Source organism: Pollachius pollachius (genome assembly GCF_949987615.1).
Source record: "Pollachius pollachius genome assembly, chromosome: 20".
NCBI classification, from domain to species: domain Eukaryota; kingdom Metazoa; phylum Chordata; class Actinopteri; order Gadiformes; family Gadidae; genus Pollachius; species Pollachius pollachius.
This window is the reverse complement of record NC_136953.1, coordinates 15,394,963-15,408,574: the sequence shown is the minus strand read 5'-3', so window position 1 is coordinate 15,408,574 and position 13,612 is coordinate 15,394,963. Positions and strand designations below refer to the sequence as shown.

General features: G+C 40.7%; 1 protein-coding gene across 2 annotated transcripts in view; it reads left to right on the top strand.

The window, feature by feature from the left end:
- Positions 1-11,658, top strand: part of kcnip4a (potassium voltage-gated channel interacting protein 4a) — a gene marked incomplete at both ends in the record, with an annotated part of 96,984 nt that extends 85,326 nt beyond the window's left edge. For both annotated transcript variants that reach the window (XM_079758182.1, XM_079758183.1), the window contains 6 exons: positions 182-306; positions 4,257-4,326; positions 9,477-9,547; positions 10,788-10,895; positions 11,016-11,282; positions 11,611-11,658. In XM_079758182.1, the coding sequence (XP_079614308.1) occupies positions 182-306; positions 4,257-4,326; positions 9,477-9,547; positions 10,788-10,895; positions 11,016-11,282; positions 11,611-11,658 (689 nt within the window). The remainder of the gene's footprint in view (positions 1-181; positions 307-4,256; positions 4,327-9,476; positions 9,548-10,787; positions 10,896-11,015; positions 11,283-11,610) is intronic.
- Positions 11,659-13,612: the final 1,954 nt, after the last annotated feature.

Sequence of the window (13,612 nt, the reverse complement as noted above, 5' to 3'; positions counted from 1 at the left end):
CTCCAAAGTTTCCATCGCTTCCATCATTACTACACACACACCGACTGACTCTCTGAACTAAGTTCTCCGGTACTATCCTTCACACACACACCGACTGACTCTCTGAACTAAGTTCTCCGGTACTATCCTTCACACACACACACACCGACTGACTCTGTCTCTCTCTCTCTCCTCCCTGCAGACAGCGTGGAGGATGAGCTGGAGCAGTCTGCGGTGCGCCACCGGCCTGAAGGCCTGGAGCAGCTGGAGGCTCAGACCCGCTTCTCCCGGAAGGAGCTCCAGATCCTGTACCGCGGCTTCAAGAACGTAAGCCCAGTGTCCTTCGCTCTCCATGGACGTGTTTCTGTTCATAGGTGTCGTCGGTGTGGACGTTGGTGTGGTTGACCTGGTGGTTTGGCGCTGGGTGTAGGATAGTGTAGTGGTGTGTAGGGCGTTGGACTCCTGACCGAGTACCACGTTCGATACCCGATGTCCAGATGTAGAGGCGTTCTTGATATGAAGTTTGCCTAACCCCTGCTTGCTGCTTCTGAATGAATAAGGGTCAATATCTGTGTTAATTCAATATTAATAATTAGTAGCTTAGTAGCTTTTTAAAAAATGATCTCCTGAATAACTAACTGAAACAAAATTGAAGAATAGGCCATATCTCATCAGCTCATAAAAACTGCAGCAGAAATGTCTGAATTATTGGGGAAATTTATATAATATGATCTTAAAAAACGATTTATACGATTTATATTATTCAGCTAGATAAGCTATTCAGGATTCACACACACTAGGACCTAGGACCTTTCAGGGATGAATGTTGGGCAGCTGTAGGTCCTAGTGTTTGAAACGTTCTAGTTTAAAAGTTCTGGGTTCGATCCTCAACCTGAACGTATCCGTGAGCATCGATCATCTCTACCTGCTTCTTAATTTCTCCTTGCTGTATTCCCTGTAAGGCCCTTTGGTCATCAGGCCCAGAGAGGTAATAATAGTGAAACAGTGGTGTGATACCATGAAGCCGTTATGAAAATGGCGTAGATTACTGATGAGCAATCGGGTCACGGAGAGTGTTGTGTGACAACGTGGCCCACATAGGCTCTCCTCCCTGTTCTCCTCGCCTCGGGTGTGTGCGGCCTAATGAGATAACCCAGAATTAACTCTGAGTCCTAATTGTCTGGCGACGCCGGAACGCGGGCGGGAAGCGTGACAGACGGTGGCGGCGCTCGCCCTTTGACCTCCCGTAACCCTCTGGGGGCTGCCGCTTCCTGTTGAGAGGAGCACAGGTCGCTGGCCGAGATACCCCACCGTATGTCCGTGTGTCCTTGTGTGCGGGGACAGAGACCCGGGCGGGGGGGGCTCTAATGCGGCGTCTCGTGAAGGTCCCCCCCCGGTTGGGTTTTCGCCCTCCCTCAAGGGAGGTTAAGAGCCACACCTGGGACGCAATGGTTGCGCGAGCCGTTGCTTATTTTAGCCCCCGTGTGCTTCGAGAAACCTGATCTGCTTCTCAGCGGTCCTCTCGGCGCGCCCTCTACTCACTCTTGAAATGTGCTTGCCTGCTGGTTGAGTCATCGCCCGGGAAGCGATAACATTAGAAACTATTGTTCGGTGAACCTCTGTGAGAGTTTTGTTGAAATCATCCGGTACGAGAATAAGCGATTTCACTGGCGTAACAAAAGCACGTGTTTTTCCCCGCAGTGCACCGATGAATCCTCTCGTCGTCTATTGTAAGAAATGCGTCCGCTCGCCCTCTCGGGTCGTCTTGAGGTTTTGGAGGAAAGTGAACACCAGAACCGGGAACGCGGTTGCGGTTTGTGAGAACGAGGTCATCGGTGTCCACAGTACACCATAGGCGCTGTCCGTGTGTAGCACGTAGAAGGGGGTGTGGTGCAGATCAGCAGGAGATCTAACACCTGTGGCCTTGAGGTCCTGACTCCCTAACCTGCCATTACGGAGAGAGTTCCCCCCGTGCTCCACCACGACGTCTCCATCCAGATCCTCTTCTCAAGACTCGATCGCAAACACACCCTCCTGTTTGACTGGAGACGGTGTCGGTTATGGCGTCGTCATTATCCGGTCACACGCACGGCAAAACAGATCAGCCATTTTCTTCTCCACGCACGCGGACAACCCTGTCTGATTTCTTAACTTATAGCTATGGCTGATGGGTTTGTTTCACACAACGGCTCTTCAAGGCTGGCTGGCTTTGGTTTTGTTTGTGTCCCCCGTAATAAACCTGTGATTTATTTTGTGCGGATGAGCTGGCACTTCCCCAGTGTACAGGAGAATGGACACCGGTTCAGGTTGTCCCCTCTTGAGACCAGTGTCCTGTGGCCACAAAGGGTGCACTCTTATGATGAAACACAGGCCTGGATCATTGTTGTGTTCCCTGCCAATTGTCAACCTGAAGTAAACTCCTTCACTAAATCGTTTTACACGTTGTGCTTTGGTTGCAACATTCCCATTCATCTGAATGTTTTTTTGGTTTAAAATGTAAAAGATAAAACTGATTAAGTTACATAAAAAGTGTTTTCTAAGAGGACGAGCGTAATTGTGTGCTTAAAGCCACAGTCAAGTTGTACAATGAAAGTGATTCTGTCTAATTCTGTATTTACAGAGATAGTCTCTCTTATATATGTACCAAGGTTACTCGAGGCGTCTCAGGGATTTTTATCGGCTATAATCTCTCTCCTATAAACACAAAAGTCTGCCCACAGATGTCAGTGTGCCCGTTGTTCATGCTGCGCTCACACTCTGTGTCCAGGGGGATGGAACCACTAAACCTTTCTCTGAACCCTGCATGTCACCGATCTCATTCCGGTGTAAGTGTCATGCTTGCGCCAAATCATAAAAAATATGTACTGTTTAACAGAGTCTTTCATGTAAAACTATCAAGCAGTGTACGTCTGAACAGGACGAGAATCATAGAGTCAACCACCGATAACGGGGAGCAAGTCAAGGTGGTGGCGAACGACACAGAATAGCTTTCAAAATTACACAACTTGATTCTACAGCGTCTATCGTCATTGCCCCAAGCTTTTACTTTTTGTTCAAACTTACTTGGTACTAAGTTTTTAGGCATTAAACCCAACCGGGAACAATCAACCCAGGATTCAGTTTCAAATTAATTTAGTCTTTGAAGGGAAAGGTGAAATACTGAGAGGAGTGAGAGAGAAATCCACATTCTGAGAAGAGATGCAGTGAAAAGCAGCTTTAAAGACACAAACATTGAGAATTTGACAGCATATGGGAGCTTAAAAAAAGATAAGCTCAATTTAGATTGTAATGAAATGGCAGTTTCAGATATTGTTGGCAGATATATTTTTATCTTAAGAGTTGCAGTGTGCTCCTTTTCTACCTGCATCCTTTTTACCACTTGGTACTACCACTTGGTACAACACATTCAATATGCTGTACTAAAACTAATTTATTAGTTGGTTTCTGGCTTTTTGTTGATTACAATGCATATTTTTCAATAATGTCTTCGTTTTTGTTCTATTCTTGTCAGCCTTGACCTCATTTGTGTTGATATTAGATGTTTAATATGTATTTTACATACAAGTACATAATTAGCTGACATTACTATGCTCCATTTCCCTGAAGGCTCTAGCAATGTGGATGCCAAGGTCTAACACACATGCATTGTTGTGAATTATTCAGAGCATAATACAAACAAAAAAAAACTGAAATATTTTATTGTGTATTTTATTCAAGGTTTCATGCAGGATTGTAGGAGGAAGTTGATGGCCTTTTTTTTAATGTTGGCCTCATTGTATTTTATAATGAGTAATGAATAATACATCTCACCTACTTCCTACTTTTTCCACTGATGTTAGCTAGAATGAAACAATTTGGAAGTTAATTCAATATTGGTTGGATCAATAACTTATATTTTAAATAATGAAGGTTGCAAATGTAAGATGTAGAGTCTGAGAGGAGTCATCTTTATGGAAATGATGTGATGGTAGTTTATCTTCTGGACATGTTTTGACAGATAAACAGTATTAGACCCCCTCTCTTTTGACAGCACAGCTCCGAATAATTCATGGGACTTCTGAGGCAATTGCTCACATTATTTGAAGCAACTGTTTTGAAGAAAATTGATCCTATAATTAACAGAAAAATGTCTTACTTTTCACAATCGATATGGTCTTAGAGTGTATTGTGTCCAAGTCTACCGAACACAAGCAACAGCAGCAAAAAAAACCATTTCCACACAAGAAGATGTAATGTTGTTTTGAGGCTATCATTGTAATACACTGCTCCTGTTCCAGGAATGCCCGAGTGGAGTGGTCAACGAAGACACCTTCAAAGACATCTACTCACAGTTCTTCCCGCAAGGAGGTATGTTGTTGTAGCCAAGAGTCTCCCTCCCATCATTCTCCCCTGGTCTCTCTTGGGTGATCTTTCGGTTGGATTATGAGACATTACGCCTAATGCACTTTTGTTTGTTTCTCTCCCCCACCCCCTGTATTGAAAATGAACAAACAAAAACGGCTTTGAGTTCTATACTTTCTTGTCATTTTATAAAAATTCCCAAGTATTCCAATCCTTGACATTAAACATTGAAGGGATTATATGTAGTTTCTGCCAGTAGGGGTCATTCGATCAAAGCAATCTTAAAAAACGTTGTTTGAAACTTTTTTCTGACCCACTCCCCCCCCACTGTCCTTTTTATCGGTCATCAGGAAAAGAAACATGAGGGGTAACACTGTTTTTTATTAGTCTCCATGAAAAAGAACAAGGGGTAGGACTGTCGTTTTTTATCGGCCGTCATGAAAAAAAACATAAGGGGTAACACTTGTTTTTTTATTGGTCGTCATGAAAAAAACATACGGGGTAACACTGTCGTTTTTTTATTGGTCTTCATGTAAAAACATGAGGGGTAACACTGTCGTTTTTTTATTGGTCGTCATGTAAAAACATGAGGGGTAAAACTTGTTTTTTATCGGTCGTCATGAAAAAAAACAAGGGGTAACACTCGTTTTTAATCAGTCGTGAAAAAAAACATAAGGTGTAACACTGTCGTGTTTTATCGGTCGTCATGAAAAAATCATAAGGGGTAACACTGTCGTTTTAATCGATCTTCATGAAAAAAGACCTCAGTGGTGGAACGAGCTCCCTACCGATGTCAGGACCGCAGAGTCGCTCACCAGCTTCCGCAAAAGACTCAAAACTCACCTGTTCAGAGTTCATCTCGACTCTGCATAGAAACCAATGCACAGCCACCATTGAATGTTGTACGTCCTGGCACTTGTACATTGCACTTATTCAAGGTACTTAATTGTGTAGCATCTACAGTAGCTGCTATCGCTGCTTTACACGGGGAATGGGTTAGCCTAGCGATTGTAATACTTGCACTTGGTTCTATGAACGTCTTTACTGTACCGACAGCGATATATTGTTCACTTCTTATGACAAATGTACTTATTGTAACAAATGCACTTATTGTAAGTCGTAAAAACATAAGGGGTAATGCTGTCGTTTTCTATCGGTCGTCATGAAAAAAACATAAGGGTAGCAGTGTATTTTTGCATTAGTCATCAAATAAAACATAAGGGGTAACACTGTGGTCTTTCATCAGTCGTCATCAAATAAAATATTTGACGTTTTTTATCCGTCATCATGAACAAGAAGAACATGAAAAACATGTTTTTGTGCGCTAAAAGACAGGATGTATTTGGTCCAGTGGGGTGTGCTGATGTCTTTAAGGACTAACCTTGATAAGCACTGCTGACCTGGGTTCAAGTCCCACCAATAACGCTCTTTTGAAACAATGCCATGTGAATTGTAAAGTCAATTATAACCTCTCACCATTTCCTAGCTGGTGCTTCTGTGGCGCAGGTGATAGAGCTGTTAACTATCTGTTCTGGAGACATGAGTTCGATTCCTGCCTTGGTCGTTTTTGTGGGAATAAATGTATGGTGAATGGACGTGTGTGAATAACTGTCTGTGTGAATCGATTGCTGTGAATGACTTAATTCACAATAATTAATTTGCCCAGACAGTGATTCGGAATGAATGGGTGAGTGGGAATGACTGTCTGGGACTTTCTCCCAGACGGCCATTCGAAATTAATGTGTGAGAGAATGGATCCCTTCACCAGACAGTTGTTCCCATGAACTGCCCATGGCAGGAAACAAACCCATGCCCCTAGAACAGATAGGAAACAGCTCCACCACCGAGGCATATCTTATTTGGTAAAAGGGTAAACAATTCTAAAATTGGGACACCCAGGCCAGGATTTGAACCCAAGTGGCCAAATCTCAGGATTGAATTTTCAGACAGTAACTTCAACCTTCTCCATTGCACCACCGAGACGCACAGTAAGTAAAATGCTCGTAAGTTATAGTTGTAGTTGACGTTAGAATAGACTGAAGAACAAGAGGATGTGATAAGAAACAAGATCCTGTGCTCTCAAAGGCAGGACGTATGTGGTCCAGTGGAGTGTACTGAAGTCTTTAAGCACTGCAGACCTGGGTTCGAGTCCCACCAATAACGCACTTTTGGCTCATTTGAAACAATGCCATGTGAATTGTAAAGTCAATTATAAACTCTGATGTTCTCCCAGCGGCTCAGTCGATAGAGCTGTTGGTGATCAACTCTTGAGACATGTGCTAGACGTGGGTTCAAGTCACGCCAAGAATGCTCTCCCTGGAATCAAAATGTTTTAAAATAAACAATGTCAAGTCTATTATAACCTCTCACCATTTCCTAGCTGGTGAGCTATCCTACTACTACGTTACGTAAAATATCAAATGTCATTTTACCTGAAAGTGTGGTTGCAAGGGCTTGAACGATGTGTGACGATAACCACCACCTCTGTCCGCTGCGACACCTAGACAGTGGGTACAAATTGGTTGAAGTTTATAATATGACATTGTTTCAACAATTCATTATCATTTGGATCTGATTGTATGGCGTGGGTTCAAGTCACGCCAAGAATGCTCTCCATGGAATCAAAATATTTTACAATAAACAATGTCAAGTGAACTGTAAAGTCAATCATAACCTCTCACCATTTCCTAGCTGGTGCCTCGGTGGTGCAGGTGATAGAGCTGTTAACTATCTGTCCTGGAGACATGGGTTTGAATCCTGCCTTGGCAGGTTTCATGGGAATGAATGTATGGTGAATGGACGTGTGTGAATAACTGTCTGTGTGAATTGATTGCTGTGAATGACTTAATTCACAATAATTAATTTGCCCAGACAGTGATTCGGAATGAATGGGTGAGTGGGAATAACTGTCTGGGACTTACTCCCAGACAGTTATTTAAAATGTATGTGTGAGAGAATGGATCCCTTCACCAGACAGTTGTTCCCATGAACAACTGTCATGGCAGGAAACAAACCCATGCCCCTAGAACAGATAGGAAACAGCTCCAGCACAGAGGCACCTCTTGTTTAAGAGAATAAGATTCCACTCCCTTCAATCCAGTGTGGTTGTCAGGAATTCAACCCAGGACACCAGAACAGCTAAACCAATGCTCTATCCACTACCGTACTACTACGCTACGTAAAATATCAAATTTACATTACATATGAAATGTCGTTTTACCCGAAAGTGTGGTTGCTAGGGCTTGAACCCACGTCTGCCGAATAGATAACCAGCATCTCTGTCCGCTGCGCCATCGCGACAGTGGGAACAAAACAGTTAAAGTTTATAATATGTTAACATTGTTTCAACAATTTATTATCATTTGAATCTGATTGTATGTGCAGGACTTGAAGTCAGGTCTCCACATCAGTTAAACAAGCACCCTGCCCCACTCAAACCCCACTCAAACCCATGTAAATTTTTTTACTTATTTTTTTCTTATTTTTTATATATATATATAAAAAATAAAAAGAAAGAATTATATATATATATATATATATATATATATATATATATATATATATATATATATATATATATATAATTCTTTATAGAAAAGAATTAATATATAATTAATTCTTTTCTAATATATATATATATATATATATATATATAAATAATTCTTTCCTACATTTTTTCTTTAACAATGATGTTTCTCATATACAGTGGAAAGAATAGGTTTATGCACCCATGCTAAAGTTGACCAAAAAGAGGAATAAAAAAATCATCTTTTGGAATTGGATCTAAATGCCTTTATTAAACAATTTAGGAAAAATACAACCTTCTAGGCCAGCAATTTACTTTGTGAATGAATAATGTGTCGTAAATAAATAAATGTTCATAAAAAATACAGGGTGCATAAGTATAGGAACCAATAAATGGCCTGCCGCTATGGGAATTTAACATAGGGGTTCCTATACTTATGCACCCTGTATTTTAATGAACATTTATTTATTTACGATACATTATTCATTCAGAAAGAAAATTGGTGGCCTAAAAGGTTGGATTTTTCCTCATTTGTCGATCGATATCCAAAAGATGATATTTTATTCCTCTTTTTAGTCAACTTTAGCATGGGTGCATACAATTATTGTTACCACTGTATCTCACAAAACAGATTCACGCTTGGACTTCAGTACACAATCCAACAGAGCCATCAAGCTCCCATCCTCCTTTCAGGAAAAGACAAACTACAAACTAAAGAACAGTCTACAAACTAACCATAGAGTACACACTCAACCCAAAAACTGGCTCAACAATCAAGTTGGAGCCTAAACTAAAGCGAAAACTTCTCAGCTCCACCCACAGCCCCCCTGGGTTGCAGTGGGGGGCCCGGCAGCAGTGATACCTGGGAATGTCCTCTCCCTCTCGATCCATATGCTTGGCTAGGCATCGAGGTCGACATCAAATCATTCACAATCGTGCCGTCATACTTTTGCACCGCATGGGAAGCCTGTGCCTCATCCACAAACCTGACGTACACCAAACCCTTGGGCCTTCCCGAGCGATAGGTGACCTGTCTGACATCTTTAACGGTGTGTATGTGTGTATATATATATATATATATATATATATATATATATATATATATATATATATATATATATATATATATATATATATATATATATATATATATATATATATATACACACACACAACTCCTCTTTCTCACATCGTCTTTCTCCATTGCACCACCGAGACACACAGTCTGAGATACTCGGAAGGTCTACTAGAATAGACATCATTTTATCACAAAAGAGAGAGTGCTTACCTCGTTTAAACAACGGCGACCGGAAGAGGACCCAAACACCTTGTCCTCATCGCACGGGACTCAATCACTGGTAACATGGGCCGTCTTCGTTGTGCAACAGAGCCATGCACTCTGAGGATTGAAACGCAAATGAGAACACAGTCACACAACACCAACCTGAACAGGACTTCCCTTCTTAATTTGTTCATTTGTTACCTCAAGGCAGAAAATTAGGAAGGGCGCCCGGGGGATTTTAATTTCAATAAAAAAATATATATATTACGAAATATTTTTTGCTAAAATAAAGAAGTTTCGTGCAAATGTGTAACCAGGTTGTGTTCTTGTCCACGCCTCTCTCCCTAGACGCCTCGACGTATGCTCATTTTCTGTTCAACGCCTTCGACACGGACCACAACGGATCTGTGAGTTTTGAGGTGAGATTCGAGTGACCGTAATGGAAGAACACGTCCAATCCTCAAAGGATGCACAGCTGTATGGTTTTGGATCATTTACATTTAGGGCATTTATCAGACTTATTGCACATTTATCCTTTGGATAAATGTGCAATAAGTACATTTGTCAGAAGAAAGAGAAACAATATATATCGCTGTCGATACAGTAAGCATGTTCATAGAAACAAGTGCCAAGCAATTGTTTCTATGAACCCGTCATCCCCCGTATACAACAAAGATGGCTAGATTAAGTTGCTACACGATGCCAACTACTGTTTATAGTACTATTATAGGATCATGCTTAAACTGTGTATTTTTAACATTAACATTCTTACTAGAACATCCAAGTTCTGTTGAAGCCAATCTTTATTCGACCGTGCCTAATATTTAACATACATAAATGGGAGTTTCCGATATGATTCAACCATGATGAACAACATGATCAAAGCACATCAAATGGACGCTTGAAGCAGATTGACGGCCCCTAATGTGTTTGCTTGCTTGGCTGCTCTGGAACAGAAAGTGCTTCATTATTTGTTGGTCTGAGCCTCAGGTTCTGACAGTTGTGAAATGAAATGACCCCAGGCTGCTATGTAACAGATAAAAACTCATCCAACGAAAAAAGTTTGAGTCAACGATACCCAAGGATAGTGTTGCAGACCTCCCCAGGGCGTTAGATAAGCCCACAACATGACTCATTTTAATTAAAACCAGCCAGTTTGCGGTGGCTATTAGCATGTGATTAATATTCATGAAGGTATAATCTTGCTTATTAGTACAGAGAAGCTTCTCGTGGTTCCTCGTCTCTCTGATTGATGTGTAGTTCTGATTGTTGTGTAGTTGTGTAGTGTTGTGTGTCAGTTCGGTCCCGTTCTAAGCACGTACCCCCCCAACCCCTGGGTTTACTCGGATTATATTTATTATTAGTGGTGATTTGATTAAAAACAATCAATATTAAAAATATGATATTATTGCTGTTTTTCGGTTGAGCGTGTTTCATTTACATTTTCAGATCTTTTCTTTTTAATTGTCTCGTCCTCATCACCTTTAAGTTATTGTTTCAAAGTAATGCTACCCTTTAGAATTCAAGTGATAATATTTCTAGCATATAAAATCCTTTGACATCTTATCTTTTCCAGTTTTACAAAAAATGTGCTTAAAAAAATACATATCTTCGAAAACATTTTGAAACCCAAACTGTGAATCTTGGTTCAAACGTCAGGATTTCGTCATGGGCCTCTCGATCCTCCTGAGAGGAACCATCACGGAGAAGCTCAACTGGGCCTTCAACCTGTACGACATAAACAAGGACGGCTACATCACCAAAGAGGTACACACACACACACACACACACACACACACACACACACACACACACACACACTTAAGTATTTGTAGTGCTGCGGTTGTTGCTTTTAGAAATATATAAGCCATCTAAAATGTGTTCCAGGAAATGCTGGACATCATGAAGGCGATCTACGACATGATGGGGAAGTGCACGTATCCGGTGCTCAAAGAGGAGACGCCGCATCAACACGTGGAGATATTCTTCCAGGCAAGGACCCTGGAGCCTCTCGTTCGTAGCACACCCACACCGACGGAGGGATACGCGACACTCTGTAGTACTATACTCACTATGTTGTTCTCCCCACAGAAAATGGATAAGAACAAAGACGGCGTGGTCACCATCGATGAGTTCATCGACTGTTGCCAAAACGTAAGAGATGCCTTCTCAGATCGTCTGCGAGGCTTCAGTATAACGTTGTGAAGTGTGAATCCTGTTCTGCTGTTGATACCAATCAAAATAATTGGGGGCGGCTGGCTTGTATAAATAAGGTCGCTCTTTCGTTACTTTGATGGTGAAATCAAGCTCTGTGGTGAGGATATGTGATTTAAAACAAGCAAGAAAAGTTAAGTCGTTTCAGTAGATGCCTTGTGTGAAAGTGAGCAACAGCGAACAGTGTGGCATATGTGTTTCATTTATATATATTTTTTAATTGGACAACTTGGGACTTCTCTTGATTACCTGTGATTTTATTCTGCAGGACGACAACATCATGCGGTCGATGCATCTGTTTGAAAACGTCATCTAAACCGAGGAGATGAGATGACCGCCGAGGCTTTGTTTAGGTGGGGGGGGACACCGTGGTGGTCTTCATCCTCATAATCTTCACCCGGGCTCCACTCTGCTCGGTCTGGACTGTAGGGAGCAGACCCACGTTTCAACGTTTCACACCCACGGGTCTGAAGAGAGAATTTAAATGGAGCGGCTCGTGGAAGCACTCTGAAAATGACATTCTATTAATAATTAACATTTCTAGATCAATGTTCAACACTTTGTTTCATTCCTGAATGGTACACGTGTTGCCTGGGAGGAATACCTTTCACAACAAGGAATAATTACTATGTTTACGGTCAAATTGTGTTTCTTTGCAAGCGATAACCTGGGTCAGCTTTCACCATTATTGACCGAGGAGTTTTAGTGTGTAAGTTAGTGTGTAAGTGTGTAGTTTGAGAACAGGAGTCATAGCAAGAGATTATTTATTTTTCTGTTGGCCGTAGTATTTGCTTTGAAGGATCAAAATCACTGTGATATAATCCATTCATAATTAACATTAAGGAAATAGCTAACAATCATCGTATTGATTTTGTATTTGAAACTCAGTTTCCGTCAGAGTTTCAACGTTTCTGGAACGTTCTTACCATAAGTTACACGATGTTGTCTGTACTGTGTTCCCCAAAGTGAGCATTCACAGAACTTAGATTGTACAATTTTTAATATTGTACATATTATAGATGATTTAATTGCTTTAGATAAAAACCTCTATGAAAAACTTTTGAACTTTATTCGTTTACTTGCCAACTAGAATGAGACCGCGCAGAAATTGTGTGAAATCAGACCTTTCAATTCTAACTTTATCAACAGAAGCACAGGGATACATATAAATATATATTTACCATGAATATAAAATTAAACAATATCTTAACCAGAGATAGGCTGCTTTCAATGTTTTTCATTTAATCTGATGTGTATTACCTTGATGCAATGATGCATACTTTCCGTAATTCCTCTATGGGTTTCTAAAGGGTTCACTTTGCTGTTTTTCCCCGAAAGGCAACGGTTTGAGTTTATTTATATGGCATTGTTGCCATTGGTTAATCGATTGCCAGTTGTACAGTATTACAAGCGATTATCTTACAGCCTTTGTAAATGTTGGCTACACATACTTATTTGCGTGTTTTAGTGAGCGTGTTGTTTGTACGATTTCTTTCAGTCCCAGTGTCTTACTATGCGGTAGTTTGTATACGTCTCTTTCGATCTTGGGTAAATGTGCTTTTGTCTTTTTGCCCTCTGACCTCTCATCCTTTTTCCTTGCCATGTTGGTTTGGAGTACTAATCTGAGCAGAAGGCCTGCTGGCTAAACCTTTACTTTATTTGATACTTGATGTTAACAGTTGACAAATGGCCCTCTGTCTCAATTAGAAAACTGTATTCATATAATTTAGATTCCAGCTGTGTTGGTTCTTACAAATGCTTTTAACCACGAAAAGTTAGTTTTTAGGAAATGCAAACAGATAAAACACTACATTAATTTCTGAATGAGGCATGCTCGTTATTGATTAAGCATGCATTTCCCTTTTGAGAGGAGTACTTGAAATTGTTTCTGAGCAGAGACAACGTGTTCATTGTTAAATCAATAGAGATGACTCGTCTTTGTCTGATCTTTTTCATTGCAAGTTGTTTTGTTTGTTTTTTATGCCTTGACCCTTAAGGAAATGTAAATTTGATCAACACATCTGTATTTAAAAATTGGATATGTATTTGTGTTTGTCTGAGAAAATGGTTGAATCTACTACGCCTGGTGTTTCACTCCATGACTTTCATGTTTGACTGTTTTAGAAATCAAAACATTTCCGGAGGTGGTACATTTAAATATTTTATCATAATACTTCGCGCCTGATTTGTTAACTCATTTACATAATATTTTCAGGCTGGAAATTTTCTTGATGAGGGACTCATCACCAATCAGAAATAGTTGTATGACC